At 41.1% G+C, this 23,752-nt stretch overlaps 1 protein-coding gene across 3 annotated transcripts in view; it reads right to left on the bottom strand.

Annotated features, from left to right (window-relative positions):
• Positions 1-23,752, bottom strand: part of KDM7A (lysine demethylase 7A) — an 84,688-nt gene that overhangs the window by 11,179 nt on the left and 49,757 nt on the right. For 2 of the 3 annotated variants that reach the window (XM_061638804.1, XM_061638806.1), the window contains exons 7-15: positions 22,867-23,029; positions 17,892-17,979; positions 17,157-17,263; positions 15,164-15,255; positions 14,931-15,020; positions 14,196-14,405; positions 7,260-7,384; positions 5,962-6,134; positions 3,665-3,762 (exon numbers count right to left, since the gene is read on the bottom strand). In XM_061638804.1, the coding sequence (XP_061494788.1) occupies positions 3,665-3,762; positions 5,962-6,134; positions 7,260-7,384; positions 14,196-14,405; positions 14,931-15,020; positions 15,164-15,255; positions 17,157-17,263; positions 17,892-17,979; positions 22,867-23,029 (1,146 nt within the window). The remainder of the gene's footprint in view (positions 1-3,664; positions 3,763-5,961; positions 6,135-7,259; positions 7,385-14,195; positions 14,406-14,930; positions 15,021-15,163; positions 15,256-17,156; positions 17,264-17,891; positions 17,980-22,866; positions 23,030-23,752) is intronic. The other variant, XM_061638805.1, reaches the window with a different exon arrangement.

Here is a 23,752-nt window from a genome sequence, read left to right as displayed (position 1 = left end):
TGACCAAATATGTGTTGCTAAAGTAGATGCTGGGTTACGATGAGGGGATTCTATTTGGAAGCTAGGCGTTGGGCAATAAAAGATCATGCAAGTATATGCTTTGTGTGCTTCAACTTTAGATACAGATTTAGAAAGTTTAAACTGAAAATGGATTTGTAGAAGGGTCAGCCTACAGACAGTTTACAGCTAAACTAGATGACCTTTTACCCTTGGTGCCTGCCTGTATAGAGCGCGGTATTGTGTGGTGTGTTTGGTTTTGAATGAATGCTGGTGTGTATATGTGATTGTATTTGATGTGAATGAGTACGTGTGTTTGTATATAAGTTTTATTATGTGCTTGGGAAAGAGGCTTTTTCACCAATCGGGGGGACTTGAGGGGGCCCCAATTTAGTGTAGTGACGGGCAGAGGGAGGTATGGCGTTGTGAGAAAGATGTGCCAGGTAAGGGGAACGCGGCCCAGACATGTTGTGGCTGTGCCTTGTTCCGGTCTTTCTCACACCTGCAGGGTTGTTGGTTGTCCTCTCAGACAACTCTCGGATCTCCAGCTGCTGCTTTTAAATGCTAGATCGGTACATAATAAAACCTCCCTCGTCCATGATTTGATTGTGGATGAGACAGCCGATCTGGCATGTATAACCGAGACCTGGGTGGGTGAGCAGGGAGGAGTTAGTCTTTCCCAGCTTTGCCCACCGGGGTACTTGGTTCAGCATCATGGTAGATCCGAAGGTCGGGGAGGGGGGGTCGCTGTGATCTATAAGAGTTCCATCTCACTCATCAAGCACCATGTCCATGTAGTTACTGGTCTGGAGTGTTTGCACCTTGTGTTGGGTCAGAGGGACAGACTGGGAATCCTGTTGGTGTACCGCCCACCTTGCTGCCCAACGGCCTCCCTAACTGAGCTGACGGAGGTGGTCTCGGAGGTCTTGCTGAGATCCCCCAGACTACTGGTACTGGGGGATGTCAACATCCATGCCGAGGCTACTTTATCCGGGGCAGCTCAGGACTTCATGGCTTCCATGACAACCATGGGGCTGTCCCAATATGTTAGTGGGCCAACACATGTGTAGGGGCATACTCTAGATCTTATCTTTGCTACTGGACATGGAGATGGTGATCTGGATGTGGGGAGTTTTACATCTCTCCCTTTGTCATGGACAGATCACCGCTTGCTGAAGTTTAGACTTACAGTGGCTTTTCCCCTCTGCAAGGGTGGGGGACCTACTAAATTGGACCGCCCCTGGAGACTACTGAATCCTGAAGGCTTTCAAAGGGCTCTGGGGGATTTTCCGGCTGATAAGACTGGCGCTCCTGTCGAAGCCCTGGTCGAACTGTGGAATGCGGAGATGACCCGGGCTGTTGACACGATTGCTCCTGCGAGCCCTCTCCTGTGTAGAGCTCATACAGCTCCGTGGCATACTCCAGAGCTGAGAGAGATGAAACAAGATAGGAGGCGGCTCGAGCGGAGGTGGAGGCGAACTCCCGACGGATGCAACTATGCGCTGATAAGTATTTCTACTAAGCTGTACTTAGAAGCGGTGAGGGCGGCGAAAAAACAACATTTTGCTACCACTATTAAGTCATCTCTTTCCCGCCCAGCGGAGCTTTTTAGAGTTGTCCGAGGGCTACTTCACTCTCGCCCTCAGGACATGGTAGGGTCATCGGTGGCCCGCTGTAATGAGTTTGCTGGACACTTCCAGAATAAGATCTTATGCATCCGCCGGAACTTAGACTCCCAGTTTACAGCAGTTGATCCTATTGAGGTGTCCGGAGCACAGTCTTGTCATGTTTTATTGGATGAGTTTCAGTTGGTTCAGCTCGAGGATGTGGACAAGGTGCTTGGACAGGTACGTGCAACCACTTCGGTACTCGATCCTTGCCCCTCTTGGCTAATAAAAACTAGCAGGGATGGAACAGCTAGTTGGGCCAGGGAAGTGATAAATGCCTCTTTACGGGAGGGAGTGGTCCCTGGCTGTCTGAAAGAGGCGGCAGTGAGACCACTTCTGAAAAAACCTTTCTTGGACCCAGAAAATCTCAACAGCTACAGACCAGTAGCGAATGTTCCATTCCTGGGCAAGATCTTGGAACGAGTGGTTGCTGGCCAGCTCCAGGCGCTATTGGATGAAACCGATTATCTAGATCCATTTCAATCGGGTTTTAGGCCCGGTTTCGGCACTGAGACAGCCTTGGTCGCCCTGTATGATGACCTATGTCGGGAGAGGGACGGAGGGAGTGTAACTCTGTTGATTCTCCTTGATCTCTCAGCAGCTTTTGATACCATCGACCATGGTATCCTTCTGGAGAGGCTCGTGGAGTTGGGAGTTGGAGGTACTGCTTGGCAGTGGTTCCGTTCCTACTTGGCGGGTCGTCTCCAGAAGGTAGTGCTTGGGGAACATTGCTCGACACCGTGGGTTCTTCAATGTGGAGTCCCACATGGGTCAGTTCTGTCCCCCATGCTTTTCAACAATGAAGCCGTTGGGTGCGGTCATCAGGGGTTTTGGAGTGCGTTGTCATCAGTACGCTGATGACACGCAGCTCTACTTCTCCTTTTCATCTTCTTCAGGTGAGGCTGTCAATGTGCTGAACCGTTGCCTAGCCGCGATAATGGACTGGATGAGAGCTAACAAGCTGAGGCTCAATCCAGACAAGACTGAGATGCTGTTGGTGGGTGGTTTCTCTGATCAGATGGTGGATATACACCCTGTCCTGGATGGGGTTACACTCCCCCTAAAGGAGCGGGTTCGTAGTCTGGGAGTTTTTTTAGATCCTTCCCTGTCACTCGAGGCTCAAGTAGCCTTGGTGGCACGGAATGCGTTCTACCAACTTCGGTTGGTAGCCCAGCTACGCCCCTATCTGAGCAGGGAGGACCTCACATCAGTTGTACATGCTCTGGTAACCTCTCGTTTGGATTACTGCAGTGCGCTCTACGTAGGGCTGCCTTTGAAGACAGTTCGGAAGCTACAGCTAGTGCAAAACACGGTGGCCAGATTGATAACGAGGACCAAGCGGTCTGAACACATAACACCTGTTCTGGCTCGCTTGCACTGGCTACCAGTACGCTTCCAGGCCAGATTCAAAGTGTTGGTTTTAACCTATAAAGCCTTATACGGCGCGGGACCACAATACCTGCTGGATCGCCTCTCCCGATACGAATCTGCCCGTACACTGCGTTCTACATCGAAGGCCCTCCTCCGAGTTCCGACTCACAGAGAGGCTCGGAGGGTGGTAACAAGAACTAGGGCCTTCTCAGTGGTGGCCCCCGAACTGTGGAATAGTCTTCCCGATGAGGTGCGCTTGGCGCCGACATTGCTATCTTTTTGGCACCAAGTTAAAACCTTCCTCTTTTCTATGGCATTTTAATCTAACTTTAAATTTGTTTTAAGTCTGCTGTAACTGATTTTAGATTTCTTATTCTTTTATATGTTTCTGTTGTATCATATTATGGAATTTTATTGTATATCTTCGTATTCTTTGTTGTACACCGCCCAGAGAGCTATGCTAGTGGGGCGGTATAAAAATCTAACAAATAAATAAATAAATAAATAAAATGAACACACAAACTGTTCTTGCCCATTTTTGTCATTTAATTGTATTCAGAGCTAATGTCTTTTTAATATTAATATTTAATAGTTCATTTGACAACCACCTGTGATACTCTAGTATTTACCTGGTTAGTGCAATCAGGCTCAGATTCTTCTGAATCAGAAATATCAGAGTATTCTGAGTTTCCATTCCTGAGTTCTGATTTCACACTTTCAAAGAACACTGGAGGGAAAAAGGGAGGGACTTTAGATTTTCCATATATTCACCACTCCATGGTTCCTGGTTCCAACAGAACCTTTCACATCCTATGGCTGTACATTGCTTTGAAGCCAGTTATACAGCTTTTTAAAAACGTTATTAGAAAAAAAAATAGTACAATGTATACAAAACATATAAATAATAAAAAAAGAAAACAAAACATACAGAATCCGATATGATACAATACACAAGGAGAGGTTTGATATATAATCACAACATAATCAATTTCAGCTTAATGTAGATAGGGTGGAATGAGGGGTGGTAAAGGGTATTGCTTATCAGTTTATCAGTCATCCTCAAAAATCATCAAGAGTGCCAAATAAAATCATTTGTTGGAACCACTTGTCCATGTGTGTCAGGCTACGTAAGACACAGCTTTTGTAAGAAACAGCTTTTCCACACACATACACATTTCAAAAATAGAATTTGGTGCCCATTGTTAAGCAGTATAGGAATGTAAGCTAACAAATTACTTCTCATTCTTAACAATTTAATTTCTTTCCTCAAAAAGGCACTGTAATTGTGAGAAAATACTATACAGTATATTCCATAGGCAGAATTCCTGTTACAAATTCAGTTTAGTTGTTGTTATATGCCTTCAAGTCAATTACGACTTATGGCAACCCTCCAGCAGCATCTGTTATAAACCACACTGTTCAGATCTTGTAATTCAAGTCTGTGGCTTCCTTTATGAAATCAATCCATCTCTTGTTTGGTCTTCCTCTTTTTCTACTCCATTCTGTTTTTCCCAGCATTATTGTCTTTTCTAGTGAATCATGTCTTCTCATTATGTGTCCAAAGTACGATAAGCACAGTTTCATCATTTGAGCTTCTAGTGATACCTCTGGTTTAATTTGTTCTAACACCCAATTATTTGTCTTTTTTGCAGTCCATGGTATGCCCAAAGCTCTCCTCCAACACCACATTTCAAATGAGTTGATTTTTCTCTTATCCGCTTTTTTCACTGTCCAACTTTCACATCCATACAGAGATGTGAATACCAGGAATACCAGGGTCTGAATGATCCTGACTTTAGTGTTCTGTGATACAGCTTTGCATTTGAGGACCTTTTCTACTTCTCTCATAGCTGCCCTCACCAGTCCTAGCCATTATTACAGACACAGCCATAACAATTTCTTTACATATGGATAATATATTGCATGAATTAATAATACTAAGCTCCCCAACAGATCCAGCATGTGAGTCTTAGATATTCAAACCAATTACTAAATTACTAAAAGACATTGACCTATTTCTATGGATTACTAAAAAACATTGACCTATGTCTATGGATACAGCCATAGACTGTATCCCAATTACTAAAAGACATTGACCTATGTCTAGGGATACAGCCATGGCTCAGAATGTGCAGAGATCTAAAAACATGTGAACTAGGCTCTATCACGTGTATGGCGCAATACTGAAAATCCACCTATCAGTCTTTTTTTTGTATTGACTGCAATCGGAAACACTAAACCATGGTTTACCACAATACAAATGATCCTAGCCTCCTCCCAGGCTTGTGCACGCCTCTCATGCAGCCAGGAAGAGGATTCTAGAAGCTTTTACTTTTGGGTTTAACACGCCAGAGCTCAGTTTCATCCGAATGAGAGAATGTCCTTTAACACTAACTAAGGTCAGTTTTACAAACAAGCCAGCTTCAAACCGCAGTTTATGAAGATGGCTTGTTTAAACTAACCATAGTTAGCATTAGTATTATCCCCAGTTCAGTAGAAAGAGGAAGCCATGGCTTAACTTTCATCAAAAGTAAAAGCTTCCATAATCCTCTTTCCAGTTGTGAAGGAAGAGAGGATGGGGGGGAGCACCCAAGCTTGGTGGAAGGTAGGCTTATTCATATAGTATTAAGACATGATTTATTATGTCCAAATGTAGCTATTGTCAGTAGAAGCTAAACGACCCTGAAGAATGATGCTGCACTGATCAGCAATGTAAAGCAACAATGCATAAAGATATAGCAGATATCAGGAACCTTTGGCCCTCCAAATATTGTTGAACTACAATTCCCACCAGCCCCAGCAAGTGGGGCCAACGGCCAGGGATGATAGTAGTTACAGTTCAGCAGTATCTTGGACCAAAGCTTCCCCACACCTGAGCAACAGGTACAATAGCTCTGGATTTCTAGTTTAAGGAAAGCAAACTTACTATTCAGTGGTTTCTGAGCATCTACATTGCCATCTGCTTCTTGGGAGTTCTGCTCTTCTGTCTTAACTGTTATTTCCTTCTCTGACTTCGTTCTGTCATCCTCGTCTTCACTGTCTGCAGTGTAAAGACTTCGATCTCTAAAGGGCTGCCTCTCGTCTCTGTCATAAAATAACCTATTATAACAAAGTATCCACTGTGGCTTTTCAATATTTTTTAGAAATTATGCCCAATTTTTACTGCTTGTAAATTTTCACTCCTTCTTAGAACAATTACAGTTTAAATTCTAGTTGCTATCTAACAAGCAAATACTATAGGCTATTCATTTTATTAACCTGTATCAATAAACAGATTTAAAAAAAACACAAATTAATTTACTAATGATCCTCATAGTGCTTTTTAATTGAAGAATATTCCAAATACTGTGCAGAGTTGTTGCTTGACTTCCCCTTAACAGGAAATTTAATCCCTTTTTAGTTATTTAAAACAGAAGCAGGGAACTTCAGGCCAGGAAGCAAACGCAACCCTCCAAGCCCTGGGGAGTCTCCCCTGGCCAAATTCCCTCCTGCCCACAACATTGCTCTGCACTCTCCTCCAATGCTTGTACTGGGCTTGAATGTGTCTTTGACCTGTGAAAATGCCCCCTGCTTGCCTAAAGGGGAACAAAGAGATGTGGAGAAACATCTGACATTTGCAAGGCTGGAACTTACCATACTATACAAATGTCAGAGTCCCATGTGAAGAAACCTATGACTTCTGCGTGGCTGGAATGTAACCTACTAAACAAAGTGAAAAGCTGCATCCACTGCTCTGCCAACATTTACCTCTGACCCTGTCCACCACTGCAATGTGGCCCCCAGCTGATTTCCCCTTGGGTGAATGAGGCCCTTGGTTTGAAACATGTTCCCCACTGCTGGTTTAAACAACCTAAGTTAGCAGGGCTAGTGCCCAGTGGGGCCCATTGCTGATGGATGCTTTTTTTCTGGATCAGGACCCAATAACTGGGCCTGGCCACCATTTTAATTCCCACAATGCTCTGACATAGTGTTTTTCAGGGGCATTATGAGAAAATAAGGTGGAGCTACACGCAACTGTCTAAGGTCCAAAGGGAACTCTACCCAGGGCCATCTCAAACTGGAGCCAGCACTGCAAGTCTCCCTTTGTTCCCCAAAACATTCCTGAGTTCAGTTATACCTGCTTCTTGCTGTACCCCTTAGTCCAGTTCTGTCAATTAACTACAAATTGGGTATGTAAAATTGCCTAAGTACATGTAGCAAGACACAGGCTGATATGTTTTATACCTAATTATTCTTCCATTTGACAGCAAAAGCCGTAAATCATTGTCCTTCGTTCTCCATTCAGGAACAGTAGAAGATGGCTGAAGAGGCTTGTTAAACCTTCCATTCAATTTACCATTTGCTGTGTCCTAAAGCGAGGGACAAAAGTAAGATTTCCCCTTCAGTTAATGGTACTTTAATAAGATACTGCTCTTTGTAATCCACATCAGTAGTGTTGTGCAGCCAAGCCACACTGAAAACATTGACAGCCAGCAAATGAAGAAATACTGCATTATTAATAGCTGTAATCACACACACAGGTCAGCTTCATGTGTACAATTATCCTTCACACACAGCCCAAGTTAATCCAACTCTTTCCTCCTCCACAACTCTCTCCCATTCTCTGGATTGTTAGTGTCATGAACAGCTGCCGCCAGTTCAGTCCCAGGACTCAATTTCCCAAACCCAGGGCAATTGATCCTGGCAAGGAACAACCCATGCCTCCCTTACCAGGGCTGAGTAAACCAACAACCATCCTGCAAGGTAGGTAGACTGCCACCACCCCTTAATCTGGTCACCCACTCTGGGCCAAGGGGAAACACAAAGTTCCAGAAATAGACCTGCCAAGGATTCCAGCAGACAAGAGCCGAACTATACTCCTTGTCTTGGAGCTTTGGGCAAAATATCCAAATATACGGTAGTCCGTGGTTAACTGGCTAAGGTGCTGGATTCAGAGCCAAATCCCCTCCTGCAATGAACTCACCCTAATAAATAAGAAGTAGCTTTATTTAAATAAAATATAAGCGCACAATTACAGCAGCAAAATGGTTCCTTAAAACACACACCCCTGAGGGCTAGGTAAAATACAGAGAGTTACAGTCACAAAACAAAATAACAAAACTGTCTAGCCTAGTCAATACTTACAAAGAGGTAAACTACAAAATAATTTCATGGTTCCACATCTCCCCAGAGATGTATAGCCTGGATAGCAGATGGAAGTTGGAATCCCACTCAGGTAGCATCAGCAACCGTAAGAAAACAGTGGGGAACAAGGACCTAAGGTCTGAATCCTATTCTTATGGGAAAATGCCCAGCAACAGCCAGGAATTAATTAGCCAATCAGGGGGCTTTCTGATGATGAATATTTCTGAAGTTTTCACGCCTAACAGTCATGTACTTCCAACCTTCCTAAGCCAGACGGCCTTGAAGTACCAGTCTCCACTGATCAGCAGGTGTTCTTGTTTGCAGCCTAATTAACTAGCTTCAGCTGTGAGAACCACAAACTCATAGCCTATCAGAGGCCCCATCTCAGACAAGATGTTTTCCCCCACAATTCTTTGCATCAGAACCATTTTAGAACCAGGCATTCTTGACAGTTAGCGCTTAGTGTAGATATTCACTATCAACATGCCTAAACAATTCTACTTTGCAAGTATGGCTGGATGCTACTTCCTCTAACAAATAATTTAAGTCACAAGACTGACATAACAACTTTACCCCTGAATTTTTACAATGTATCAGCACAAATTTTCTTGAGTGTCTTGGCAGTGGCTAGTGAAAGATGTGATATATCTAAACAACCAGTAACTTGTTATGAGGAAATTTAATTAGTTAGTTTAATTTAGTTAATTAGTTAGAAACTGGCCAAGGGTTTGAAGCTTAAATATACTTCAGAATGGAGAAGATTAACAATTTTGGGAAAGGTCATAGCTCAGTAGTGGAGCATCTGCTTTGCATGCAGAAGGCCCCAGATTCAATAACTGTCATCTTCAGATGGTCTGGAAAAAATCCCTGCCTGAAACCCTGGACAGCTGCTGCCAGTCAGTACAGACAATACTGAGCTAGATAGACCAATCCCCTCGCTGGATCGTCACCTTGTAGTGGTGAGTGGGCTTGCGTGTTCCAATGAACCCTGTGAGCGATGCCGTCGGGAGTCATGTACTCCCAGCAGGATCACCCATGGCGATAAGGTCAAGGGAGAGGAACCAGACAAAGAACGATCCAAGAAAGTCCTCAACGGCAGAACAGGCGGAGGATAACAATGTGCATGTTACAACAGCTGTGAAGGTGGATGAAGGCTGCAGCAGATAAAAGACTTCCAATCGTTGTGGTATCCCATGCCATTGGATCAAAGCCTTTTTCTGTCAAGATTGTGTGTTGATTGTTGTGCGCCGATCTCCCCACATAAAACAAATTCACGCACAGGCGTCCCAAACCAAAACAAAAGCCCCATGGTGATCGACAAATGGCGACAGGGGCAGGACTGTGAAATCCAGAAGCCCCTAGTCATGGACCAGCACATGGGCAGTAAATACAGACTTAGTCGTCCTGGCTCAAGGACCGAGGCAGCTGAGTAGTTCAGCAGCTATATCCACGACTGAGCAGTCCTATTCAGGATCCACTCTGCCACCCTGTATGGGGAGGGGGCTAGAAAAGGTGCCCTAAACATAGTCTGCCTCATCTCTCCCCCTGACTGGATTACCTCGTCCAGTGGGGTCACCACTTAGTGGTCGCAAAAGACATATTTTGGAACATGGAATATACAGACATTGCTGGACAATACAGATAGTGAACAACCTGAACGCAGGACTGCCATCATCGTGAGGGAGTTGAGACATAGCAGCACTTCAAGAAACTCGAAGAGCAGGAGAAGGACAACTGAAGGAAGAAAAAGGAGGTTATACCTTCTTCTGGAAAGGACTGCCTGAACAAGAACAACAAATACATGGAGTAGGCTTTGCTATTAAAAATGATCTTGTGAAGCTCTTGTCAGAAGTTCCTACTGGCATTAATGAACGACTCTCAACTCTCCGGTTAAAACTTGCCAAACCCCAGCAGGCAACTATTGTAAGTACTTATGCACCAAAATTAGATGCTGATGAAGACATCAAGGAAAATTTTTATAATCAGCTGTACACCATCTTATCAGAGATACCTAAGGAGGATAAAGTTATTCTCTTGGGCGACTTCAATGCAAGAGTTGGGCATGATTTTGATTTATGGCCAGAAACCACTGGGAAAGAAGGAGTTGGCAACAGCAACCTGAATGGAATTCTACTTCTGACTAAATGTACAGAGCATAATCTTGTTATTACAAACACACTCTTTCATCAGAAAAATAAATTTAAAACATCATGGAAGCACCCTCAGTCAAAACACTGGCATCTCCTGGATTACGTAATTGTCTGTGCCAGAGATCGTCGTGATGTACTCCTCACTAGGGCCATGACGACTGCTGATGACTGCTGGACAAATCACCAATTAATTCGATCCACTATGGCCATTAACATTGTTCCTCAACGTAGGCTCCAAGGAAGAAAACCAAGGCATAAAATGAACATCCATGCCTTTCAAGATCCCATTAAGCAAGCCTGCTTTCAAACAACTCTCAAGAAACACCTACCAACAGAACTCCCTGAAAATGTCGAGGAACGCTGGATTAAACTGAAGACATCCATTACTGCAGCATGTGAACAAACTATTGGATATCAAACTAAGAAACATCAGGATTGGTTTGATGAGAATGATAGTGAGACTGAACATATCATCGACAAGAAAAGCCTTCCAAATATGGCAGAAAGACATTAGCTGTGCTGCTAAGAAAAACATCTATGCCAGTGCAAAGACTGAGGTCCAAAAAAGAACTAGAGAAGTTAAGAACACCTGGTGGATAAAGAAAGCTCAAGAAATCCAGCACTTTGCACATGCTCACGATACACAGGGCTTTTTTAATATGCCACAAAGGCCATCTATAGACCAACAAATTCCGGTACAAATCCCTTACGTTCAATGGATGGTAGCAAACTTCTTAAGGATAAAGAGTCTATTGCACTGCGCTGGAAAGAGCGTTACCATGACCTACTACCTCCTTAATTGTAACTCTATCATGTCTGATGAGGTCTTCTCGCAAATTCCACAACAACAAACTAGAGATGAGCTTGCAGTATCCCCTAATTTGGATGAAGTCAGAAAAACCATCAATCAAACGAAGAACAACAAAGCTAGTGGACCTGATGGGATTCCTGCTGAAGTCTTTAAAGAAGGTGGGCCTGAATTTACACAACAACTTCATAAGCTCATCGAAAAAATCTGGATGAGGAAGGAGATTCCGGAAGACTTTAGGGATGCCATAATTATCACCCTTTTTAAGAAGGGTGATAGAACAGATTGTGGGAACTATTGAGGTATCCCTCTTCTTGCTACTGCAGGTAAAATCCTTGAAAGGATCCTCGCAAATCGCCTCCTGCCAATCTCAGAGGATGTCCTACCCGAATCTCAAAATGGGTTCCACCATTCCAGGGGGACAGTGGACATGAACTTCACTGCATGGCAGCTTCAAGAAAAATGCTAGGAGCAGAATCAACCTTTATATATGGCGTTTATTGATCTGACTAAGGCCTTTGACACTTGTGAATCGAACCGCTCTCTGAACCATCCTTCTGAAAACTGGATGCCCTGATAAAATTTGTGAATATTTTGCGACTCCTTCATGACAACGACAGCAACAATTTTGGACAACAATGGCTTTCCGAGTGATCTATTCAGAGTCGGATCAGGAGTAAAACAGGGATGTGTCACTGCTCCTACCTTATTTGCTATCGCTATGATTCTACACCTCATTGAGGGGGAAACTTCCTAATGGTGTGGAAATCATATATCGAAAAAGTGGAAAGCTTTTTAATCTCAGTAGGCTGAAAGCAAAAAGTAAGGTAATGTCAACCTCTGTTGTAGAACTTCAATATGCTGATGATAATGTAATCTCTGCACATTCAGAGAAAGATCTTCAAACTATCCTAAATGTCTTCACAGAAGCATATGGAAAGCTTGGGCTCTCACTTAATATTAAAAAAACCAAAGTGCTTCATCAACAGGTGCGAACTAGTTCCTCTGTAGCACCATCAATCCAGCTTAATGGTATGGCGTTGGAGAACATTGATCACTTTCCCTATCTCGGCAGCCATCTCTCTGTAAAAGCTAATATCCACGCTGCAATTCAACATCGTATGAGCTCTGCGAGTGCTGCATTCTCCCGAATGAAGCGTAGAGTGTTCGAGGATCGGGATATTCGCAGGGAAACCAAAATGCTTATTTACAAAGCCATTGTACTACCAACCTTACTGTATGCCTGTGAAACATGGACCATTTATAAACGCCACACCCAACTTCTTGAAAGATTCCACCAACACTGCCTCCGGAAAATTCTGCAAATTACTTGGGAAGACAGACGGACTAATGTTAGTGTTTTGGAAGAAGCAAAGACTACCAGTGTTGAAACAAGGATCCTTCAACATCAACTTCGCTTGACCAGCCATGTTGTTCGAATGCCTAATCACCGTCTTCCAAAGCAGCTACTTTACTCCCAACTTAAGGATGGAAAACGGAACATCGGTGGACAGCAAAAGAGGTTTAAAGATGTTCTGAAAGCGAATCTAAAAAAATGTAACATGAACATCGACAACTCGGAAGTCTTGGCCCATGAACGTCCCAAATGGAGGTCAGTTATTATCAAAGGTGCTGTGGACTTTGAAGAAGCACGAATACAGGGTGAACGGAACAAACGAGCTAAGCGGTGGGCACATCAAACAAATTCTCATCACAACCATCTTCCATCTGGAAACCTATGCCCTCACTGTGGGAGGCTGTATAGATCCAGAATTGGCCTCCACAGACACTTACAAACCCACTGTTAAAGACCTTATCTTGTAAGACGATCTTACTCGGCCACGAGTGATCACAAATGAATGAATCAGAATGAATGAGATGGACCAATGGTCTGACTCAGTATAAGGCACCTTCCTATGTTCTTAACAATGTTTTTCTTAACTGTATTTTAGACCTCATGGGAATACATTTAACTTATTTATTATTTGTTACAGTTATACCCCACCTTTCTTTCAGCATGGAACCCAAGGCGGCATACATGTGGTTCCTAGGCAGTCTCCCATCCAGGCACTGACCAGACCCAGACCTGCTTAGCTTCAGCAAGGTGCCTTCAGACCACTGCCTGGGAACTTCAAAAATAACTTATGTTCCACATTCTCCACTAATCTTACATTTCCTCATACAAATCTCTCTGTTGTGCTACCAGGAAGAACTCACACTCAACTTCTGTCAAGTGGCAGAAGGTAACTCATGCAGGAACAAGCATAGTCCTATACGTTAAAGTTCCAGAAACTGAAGTAATTGGGGGTCTGGATTAGAAATTTGTAAAGGAAAAGTGATGACAGTATACAAACTGCTTCCTTCCTCCCCCCTTCTAGTTTTTACCTTTAAACAGCTCTGCCAAAAAATCCTCAAATTACTTTTTGATCTCAGGAGAATATGTAGAGGCAGCTTCTAAAACATGGTCTGACATGGATCTTTCTGGCTAAAACAGAGAAGCATTTGAAAGCTATGATCCCAGGCTTAGTGCTCTTCTAATGTTGCCATACTGTATATGTTCACTGCAACCCTTCATCTATATTTGCTAACTCAAAACCCATCTGTTCACATACACCAAAAATGGAAAGTGCATTTTGAGGTACCTCCCTCTTCACCTGTAATGTCTAGTAGAACATATCCATGCCTGGATATTGCAACAATTCTTTATTTCCTCATCACATCAGTAGTATCCAATGATGTGAAGTGGTGAGGAAAACACAAAATACTGACATCAAAATGTGGATAAACAGAGATGGAGGTAGAAACCAAACATATGTTTACTATACTGCCTAGTCTGGCTCTTTAGTTCCCATATCTTAAATCTCATTTCATGCAATCCACTTTTTCTCTGTATGATTTTGGAGTTAGGCCTATCAGTACAATAATAATATTTTGGTTGAAAATTAACTACTGATATCATTGTACCTTCCACCAGAGTTATTTTAAAAACTCAAAAACCTTTCATCTAAGTGTGCCATCTGGCTTGTTCATTTAAATATTTTGGTGGTTCTTTACTCCATTCCAGTATGTAACACTTGCCTCTTCCCATGGGGACATTTCTAGCCTTTTGAGAACTTCTCTTGTGTGGAGCTCCAAGATGTCCAAATTAGAAGGGGTTTTGGTTGCATGGTCCCGTAGCTTCCTTGCTTTTTGTCTGGAATGATGAGTGAAGGCTGATTCATTTGATGACCGCGAAATTTGGCACGCACCAATAATTCCCTGAGTTTTAACTGGTTTGCTGTTCTCTTCCTATAAATAAGAGAACGTTATTTAGAGCAGCCCATTTTGACAATTCCATACAATTATAACAAAGGTTTCACTTTCCAGTAGCAGTAATACAATTTGAACAGAGTTGAACTAGGTTGTTCCATTCTCTTCCTATATTTCTAAGTTCAACAGCACCCTACAGGACTGTGCGCACTACTGAATTGTAAGAGACAGAGAATTATATCTCCAGCTAAAGATAAAGTAATTTCAATTTAATTCAAACTATTACTCACTCCAAGCTACCTTTATCATTTCTGCATAAACTGTGATTAATTGTATTTTGAATTCTAAGACAGGAGCATAGGGTGGGCTTTAATTAAAGTATTTTACAATCATATACACCTAAACAGTTTGCCAAGTATGCAGAAGAAAAGTTTGTACGACATTATCTAAACAACTTAGGTATTTTCAGGACAAGGCAGCACAACTATGGAAGGGTATTTCCAAAAGTTTCAAGAAATCTGATGCAAAATGTCACCATCACAATTAGATGTCTTTTATTCTTACCTCTACTGAACGAACCACTTTAGAAAGCTCTTTAATTAGCTGTCCAGGCCTAATATTGTCTGGAATTTCAAAGGCATGTTCTGTTACAAGCTGTAATAAAAGAGGACAATCAGCAGCTAAGTTCCCCTAAATATAAACAGATAGCATATTTATATGAAGGAATGTTTGTGAAATGTATCACATTTTAAAGATAGAAAATTCATTAAAAATTCTGGTTACACATTTGAACTTACATCTTTTTTCATCCATATCTTTAAAGCAGTAAGTAAAGCTTTCACTCCTTGTACTAAAAAGGTTTGGGGGTAAAAACCATCTTCTTTTAGCTCTGGAAGGAAAAAATTGTAAATTAGATGAATATAAACAAGGATTTATCATCTGATTTCTGCTCAGCCCTTAAACCTGTCTGAGGTGACCCATGCATTCAAAACTATGATGAACAGAAAAATGTGGATTTCCAGCATCTGCTTACAGAGCCTCTTTTAAAAGCAAACTTTTATAAATTACTAAAATATATATGGTCCTGATTTAACAGTTGCAGCATGGCGCACAACCTTACAATAATTATTTTGTAATGTAAACTATCACTGTTTAATTCATAAACTTATAGGGAAGGAAATGAGCAAAGAATCATCACAGCCAAACCCTGCCCCAGAGCAAAATCTGCCCCTTCCATCAGATTTTTTTTACAGGACTGCACCACATAAACCAAACAGTGGCATGCCAAGCAAAGAGAAGTGTAACACACACCAGTATATCTTTAGAGTAAAGAGGTCCAGGTGACTCAGTAAGTAAATCAAGCTACACATGAAAAATCTCATGATTTTTAGTTAGCCTCAGCCTTGGAAAAAAAGTAATTTTTCAACTCTGTTATCAGCCAAGAAAAATCTGAGCATGAAGAAAATCCAGAAGCTTTCTGGGGTGCAAGTCCTCTAGCCTTCAGAGGCCAATGAGTAGTACCTGATTTTTTTAAAAACTCTGCCCCAAATAGATAAAAATATATTTAAAATAGAATGCCCAAAATCTAGCTAAAAATTTGAGCTGCATCCCTGATTATATAAAGATATTTATATAACTGGCACTTAAAAAAATTAAAGTTCAGTATTATCTACAATTATATTTTTAAAAAGTTTAATTGTTACGAGAGAGAGAGAGAGAGAGAGAGAGAGAGAGAGAGATGATGTACTGTAGTGTCTCACTGTGGCACCTTGAAGACTAACAAATTATGGCAGTGGCTGACATTCTGAGCTACATGTCAGGAAACCTCTTTCTCTCAACCCCCAATCTGCAACAAAGGGATAAATTACCACTTATCTTACTTTGGAAAGGGGTGGAGGCTAAGGGACAGTTTGATTACCCTGGAAATGAAGGTGCTTTCAGATCTGATTTTTAATTTGGATTTAAAAAGAGGAGTTGGCTGCCTGGGTTTGGTTCTGAGGAACAGATGATGGTCAGGGACACTTTTTACACACATATACACTCACAAAAGCACACACACCCCAAGTCATATTAGCTGACTTGTTTTAGGTTTGAACTTTGTATGTTCATATTCAGCCTTTTGTTGATGGACGCTGATAATACAAGAGTCAGTTTTATCTTTACTCATTTACTGTTGGCTAGCAGTCAAAGTCTAGTTACCTGCTAACTTTGGATACTTGACTTGGAACGTCTGCTACTTCCCAATTCAGCTATTTGAACTACATTTACTAAATACAAGTCTTATTACTTAGCAAAAAGCAATTCTTAGGGAGACTGCCAGATACCCTAAACTGAGGTGGACAGAGCACTGACTGATAAAGGCCAAAAGAAGCAGTCTACAGGTTAGTAATTCTGGTGAGATATTCTATATCTTTAGAGAACTGTGCATGAATGTGATCCTAAAACAAATATTTTCACTTCCATATAACTGTAGTTGGCACATACAATTCATTACTTAAAGATATTTAGGACACTCTAAAGGAAAAGGTCCATACACCACCTTCCTTTGTCATAGACTTTGAACTCCACTATGCATAGATCATATGTGCATTATTTACTGCAATCAAGATTAATCAGCAAAGCATTTGTCATATTGAAACTGAACAAAGTAGCCACACTTACATTTTTCAGTAACAACCTATGAGTAACTTGTGTCTTCTTTGACTGTGATGTACAGTAGACATGGGTCTTCCCCCAAATGGTACAAAAAAGCCTAGCCTCAAGTTCTTCTTAAAATATGAAATGAGTTACCTTTCAAAGTTTCCAGTAAGTTTTTGGCCACAAACCAACAGATGGCTTCAAAGAAAGGGAATTTGAAAAGATCTGGGGTTTTTAGCCTTTTCTCCATTTCATAACACCTAAATAAACAATTTAGAAGCATTATTTTGTGTGAATATTTGATAGTTAAATGTGTTCACCCAATTATATGATGTGCAGCAAAATGAAGCAGTCCATGACATACAAGATACATCAAGATTTACAGTCAAGCATAGTAAGGCCAAACTTGACAAAATTTGGTAGAACTTTTCAAAGCTCTAGGCTTATCTGCTTCAAAGCTCTGTTCCATATGGAACTGTAAAGTTAGCTTTATGAAGTCCAATATATAAACCAAACTTTAAACAAATAGAATTCAAGCAAATTATGCTATTAGGGTATGTTTAAAACGAAAAGCGTCTCGAGCAATGAAGGATTTAGAAGTTATTTTCCAGTTTCTCAACTGAGCTTGCCAAATTTCAGTTTCTTTTAATGTAGCATTCCATGTTATTAAGTTAGAGAGAGGCGAGTGGATCGGAGCAAACTATTCATTTCTGTCTGGAGAATATTCTTGTAATAATCAGTTCACCCCTAGCAAAACAGCAGCATTATTCCTTTATAAGAGCCTTGCACCATTTAATCCCATTAAAAATGATGGTATCAACTGAATGGCAGAAATATTTTCAAGCTTATGGAAGATGCGTAATAAAAAGAGAAAGTTCCAATACTAACCTGAGCTGCATGCCAATATTGAGGTTGTGCAAAAAGTTTCCTCCAAATGCCATACAGTCCTGAGAAGTGAGCACAGCATGAATCCAGCCTGAAATGACAAGTAACTGGAACCTGAGCATCCACCATAAAATGTTTAGCATGAGCTACATTTTGCACTTCAAAAAAACACAAGATAGGACACACAGTAGAACCTCACTATAATACAGGGGTCAGAGGATATTCCCATCCTATTAAATTGTCTAAGTGAAATAGTCTGAGGAAGAAAGCGTGTGAAAAATAGGGCAAGGGGAAAATCCCCAAGCTTAACAGCCTCATTCAACTCCAACAGGCAACAACTTGAAGTAACAGGATAAAACCAAAGTGCTCCTTTCACCCAAATCCATCTTGAAACAAAAGAGCCTTCAGCACACTGAACATTACTGAAACACTGTATCAAGAGTTGTAATGCCACTATAATAAATCTCCTTAGCTTGTACATTTGACATTTATTATTTTTCATTGAGCTGAATTCTTTCACAATGTTTAAAAACTGCCCAAGGATCAATCATTAGGTAGTAGGTGCAAGATAATATTCAATATATATGCTCAACATAGAAGGTCAGTTAAGAAAGTCAGAAATTCTAAAAGAAAACACAGAAGTAGATAGATGATCATTGCTTCTCTAGATTTTTCCTCTGGGGCCCTGGGGTCGATTATGTCCTCATAACACTGCTTCTACAGTACCCTCTGTACCAAGAGCCTTTCTGAACAAAGTTGTTGTCTACTTCACAATAGGCAGAACATTTTACCGGTATTAAGAACTGCACAGTCTTTGATAGTGTTTCAGCACACCTCAAACTGCTGGGAATAACCCAGAAATGCCTTAGAAATAATAATAATAATTTATTATTATTATTATCATCATCATCATCATCATCATCATTTGAATTTATACCCTGCCCTTTGTTTAAAGGAGTCCAGGGTGGCAAACATGAACAAAACAATTTAACAAGAAGAAAAACATTCTAAAATGCAGTTTAAAATATTCTAAAATGCAGTTAAAATATTCTGGCATCAAATGCCTGGGTAAACAGAAATGTTTTCAGGTTCCTCCTGAAAGTTAATAGTGATGGAGACATATGCATCTCACTGGGGACAGCGTTCCACAAATGGGGAGCCACCACTGAAAAGGCACTGTCATGGGTCAATCGGGCAGCAAAAAAGTTGTTGCAAGCCAAGCTTAACCAGAACTGACACCATGGTAGTGGCATCCATAAGGCAAGTTTTGAAAAACATATATTGAGGTATTTCACACAGCTCTCTCCCAATAGATTTGGTAACTCCCAATATCAGCATAAGGTATGTTTTAGTTTGTTAGCTGGGATTACAAGGGGTTACAGTAACACTGTACATTAAATGTTTTGTTTTAACATGTTGCTTTTCAAATAATGTTACCTGAAGCATACGTACTCTGTTTCAAAGTTAAAAATCAGAGAAACCCTTCAGTTTTATATTCAAAATAGGCTTGAATGCATGAAAGAGGAGTCTAGAGTTGTATGTGTGCATGAGTCACTGATTTTAGCAGGCATCCTCACTAGGAGGAAAAAGTCCAGAGTAGTGATTCATGCAGACATTCAAACTCCTCAAGGGTAAGTAGCCCCACTTTGTCTTGAGAGATTTAATGATCCAGCCACACCCAATGCAGACATACAATAGAGGATGACTGGAAAGATGCAAGTCCAGAACAGTGAATCATACAGCTGCGTGAGGATGCCTGCTAAAATCAGTGACTCATGCATGCATACAACTCTAGACTCCTCTGAGCGTCAGTAACTCCTCTTGCACACATTCAAGCCTATTTTGAATATAAAACTGAATAATCCTCATCACCCCTGAATGGGAGATGCTACTAACTTCTCATGGTATACTAGCAGTGCTCTCATTGCACGTGTGCCTGTATATTATAGGCAGTAGGGTAAAAACATGTTCTACCATGTTCAATCGAAATTATCCCCTCCCCCCATGCTCTTCTGGTAGTTCGCATAAGCACAAATGGCAACAGAAAACAACATACCTTGTACTGTTTGACTCAGAATTACTTGCTTAACAACATTTTCATGGCAACATCCAGAAAATCGAGGAAGAATTTAAAGGTTAATGTCAAAAATTGGTCCAAGACAACCCATAAGTGCACTGCATTTTTTTCCAAGCAAATTTTGCCTCCAATTTAAGAAAAATAATGGCAGCTACAGCACTTGTAGCAGTCCCACTTAATAGCTTCATCATGGGAGATGTGCCTTTCGAGGGTTTGAAGTGAAAAAACGCAATGATTTTTAGTTATTTTTTTTAAATTAGCATGAGAGCCTACAGTTATGGACTGCATGTGTAGGTCAATCCACTCCTCCCCTCCCTCCCTCTCTTCCAGTGTTCTAAAAGCACAGACAAAATGGCCACCAGACAAAAAACTTCTGGGTTTCTGTCTTTAACCTGTGGATTCTCCCCAGTTTTTCAAATAGCACCATGAAAATTGGCATCCTTGTTAAGCAAGCAATTCTTAGTTGAACAGTATAATTTTTGTGAGGTTTCCTTGTGAATTGCACTTATGTAGACTACCAGATAAGCCAGGGGAGGGGTGGGAATTGCTGCTCTAAAAGGAGAGAAAAAAACTGTTTTTGAATTCAATCTGCAGATTCTCTGAGGGTTTTTTTAGTAACTCCATGAAAACTGGCAGGCTTGTAAACAAAACATTTGTGAGTTGAACAGTATAATTTTTGTAAGGTTTCCTTATGCAAACCCCCAGAAGAGAAGGGGGGTAACTGCAGTTAGAGTTCTATTCCGTCCTTTCTCCCTGATATGCTACTTTTCTGTCTGCAGGGATTTTTGTTTTCTTGTTTTGAGGAACATGTCAGCGGAGGAGGCTTAGGGACTGGGCAAAGGATTGCTGGCTTGCTCCTTGATTTGGTGGTGGGATGAGATACTCAGTGGTGCAGTTAGGTAATTTTAGACTCTGGCCTTAGTGGTCTTACAGGGATAACACTCCCCCCCTCCTGGTTTGGATGGCAATATGTTTCTTTCTTTGTTTTTAAACTTCAGAATGTGATAAGCCAGTCCATCTGCACTGAGGCAAAACCTGTGGAAAAGAAATAGGATGGTTCATAATATAAACCAGAGAGAGGGAATTTGTGGCTATCCAGATGTTGGTGAACTGCACCTCCCATCACCTCCAGCCAGTACTGATAATAGACAAGGGTGATGGGAATAGCATTCCAACCTCTGGAGGACCACAGGTTCCCCATCCTTGGTATAAATTGGGTGTGGGGAACCTTTGGGCTTCCAAGCGTTGCTGAATGAGGCTTGGGGGGGGTCCATCCACAGCTCTGTTGTAAGTATGACTGCACAGCAGTAAATCCCACTGAACGCTGCAAGGCATCAAAGTGTTCTTGCCATTTGAAAAAACAAGCAGTTTCTACCATCAAAAAACCTCTGGTTTAAGAACGTTTGGTAACATGTGCCTCTGAGCACATTAACTTTGACATGTGAGACAGGAAGTAGATTGTACTATGAAACAGCACCTGAAACTGTGTTTTAATTTCCACATGTGGTACAGTGACCTTTTTGCTGTTGCTTCGTCCATGCTAAAAAGCAATCAGCAGAGCATTTGTCGTATTTCTGTTATTTGGGCTGGGTACAGCTGTTGCTAGCACTCACCATATGCTCAGAGGCACATGTTACCAAGTTCTCCCAAGCTACACAAGGCACTGCATTGAGCTGTGGCAGACCAAATCAACTGTCTTCATATTGTTGCTTTCTCCCTGCTGAAATGTGGCCAGCACAGCACGTGTCTGGTTTCTGTTATTTGGGCTGATTGCAGGTGTTGCCAGTCCGCACCATATGCTCAGAGGCATGTTACCAAATTCTTTAAAGCTACACTGAAAGTGCATTGGACTATGGAAGACCAACCCAAATTGTGTCTGATTTTCACAAATTCATGGCCAGTACATGGAGGTGTGGTCTCCCGCAAGCCTGGCACATTCGCTATAGCCACCCAATTTCCCTGCTTTTTGGAGTCTGATAGGAAGATGTGTGCGCCTACAGCAGCATTCTTCAACTGGAGGCTTTTTGATGATGGAATTGTATTATTATTTTTTGCACTGTATATAAAACTGCACTGCATTTAATTCTACAGTGAAGTTACTTAAATCAGGACATTTACAACTAAAAACATTGAGGGGGACACATACTAGACTTTAGAACAGATGCAAAGGGTTCACAGCTATCAACACTTGTGAGCATTTCCCAAGAACTTACTAATCTTCGTAACTTGAAGCTGAAATCTAGGTAATCTATTTAAATGCAAATGGAAGCCAATGACCTTATTTATATATATATATATTAAATATTAAATATATTTGTATACTGCTGTTTCATTTCTAAAACCATCAAAGTGGTTTACAACAAATAAAAACTGTTCAGTAGAAACAAGTAAAAAACATAGTAAAAAAATTACAGTGCCAACTTTGTTGACTTGCAGAATACAAAGTGGTTATGAATCAATTAACTCTTATAGTTACGATTTACTATAGTATTGTAACATTTAGAACCACAGATATACATTTCATAAGAAACACAACTTTTTCCTTAAAAAGTTTTTTTTAACTGTACTCATTTGTATAACAGTATCAACTAGTAAGATCAACGTTAGAATTTTATCTCAAGTTTCAAATGCATAAGCAGGGTGGAAGGAAAATAAGCTAACTGGGTAATAATTTAAGTAATTCTCACTCCTATTTCAAATTCTTCACCTGTCCCTACTTGTCTTTCTAATTACCATCCATCCAGTATTGATGTGCTAACCGACTTGCCCTGAGTTGGTCTATAATTGCTAAATGCACTAACACAATTTTTAAAAAAAACATAATTTTAAACAGTTCTCTGAATGCCAGCCACCCAGTTCAGCAGATATGAGCATGATTATTCCTTGGGGAAAGCATTTTACCTGTGGGAACAAACAACGTATGCCCTTGCTTCACAACACATTTGTAACACTTGTCAACTTTATCTCCAAAATACACTTCACTCTGGGTGACAGATGAACTCCAAGATTCATAGATTGCCAGATTTTCATCAGTAGGTTTGATCAAGTAGAAAATCTTCTCACCCTGTACGTAAAAACATTGCATGAGGTGCTGTACATCTGATGGTCTTTTATAATCTTAATAAAAAAAAACCCTTTGGCATAATAAAAGTATAGAATGTTACATACTATTTTGATTCAGTACTGCCATTTGAGGAAAGATGGGGAAACAGTGGTAGTTGAAATTTAGGGGAGGTAGAAGATGATGGGAACATATAGCCTTCCCCAACTTGGTGTTCTGCAGATGTTGTTGAATTGCAATTTCAATCATTAGCTATGATGGCTGGAGCTCTTGTAGCCCAACATCATCTTGAGGGCACCAGGTCAGGGAAGACTGGGATCGGGTATAGCAGTGAGAATGTCTGGACTCCTTATCAACTGAACGTGCACAGCCCTATAAGTTTATATAATTGTTTTGGGCAGTAACAGAGATAACAATAGCATGAGGTTAGAAGAATTAGATTTTACGTTTTTCCAACCATTGTGGCCCCATTAGTGTTTAGACTAACATTTTTAAAGCTATCAGGCCAATAGCTGCAGAATGCCAAGTGCGATTAATTTTAACCTTTTACTTGAACGAATGGTTTCAACAGTGTTCTCATCCACAAATTATGCTTAGCACAAATGAGCATACAAGAGGGCTCCCAGAGAGGAGACTGCTGCTGCTTAGCTCCTCCCAGTCATTTTGCAGCTGCACTAAGCCATGGTTTCACATAGCGTGTTGCCTGAACCCAGGCTCGTGCTTCAG

This window comes from Rhineura floridana, chromosome 8, assembly GCF_030035675.1.
Source record: "Rhineura floridana isolate rRhiFlo1 chromosome 8, rRhiFlo1.hap2, whole genome shotgun sequence".
Classification (NCBI taxonomy): Eukaryota; Metazoa; Chordata; class Lepidosauria; order Squamata; family Rhineuridae; genus Rhineura; species Rhineura floridana.
This window is presented reverse-complemented; position numbering and strand designations above follow the sequence as displayed.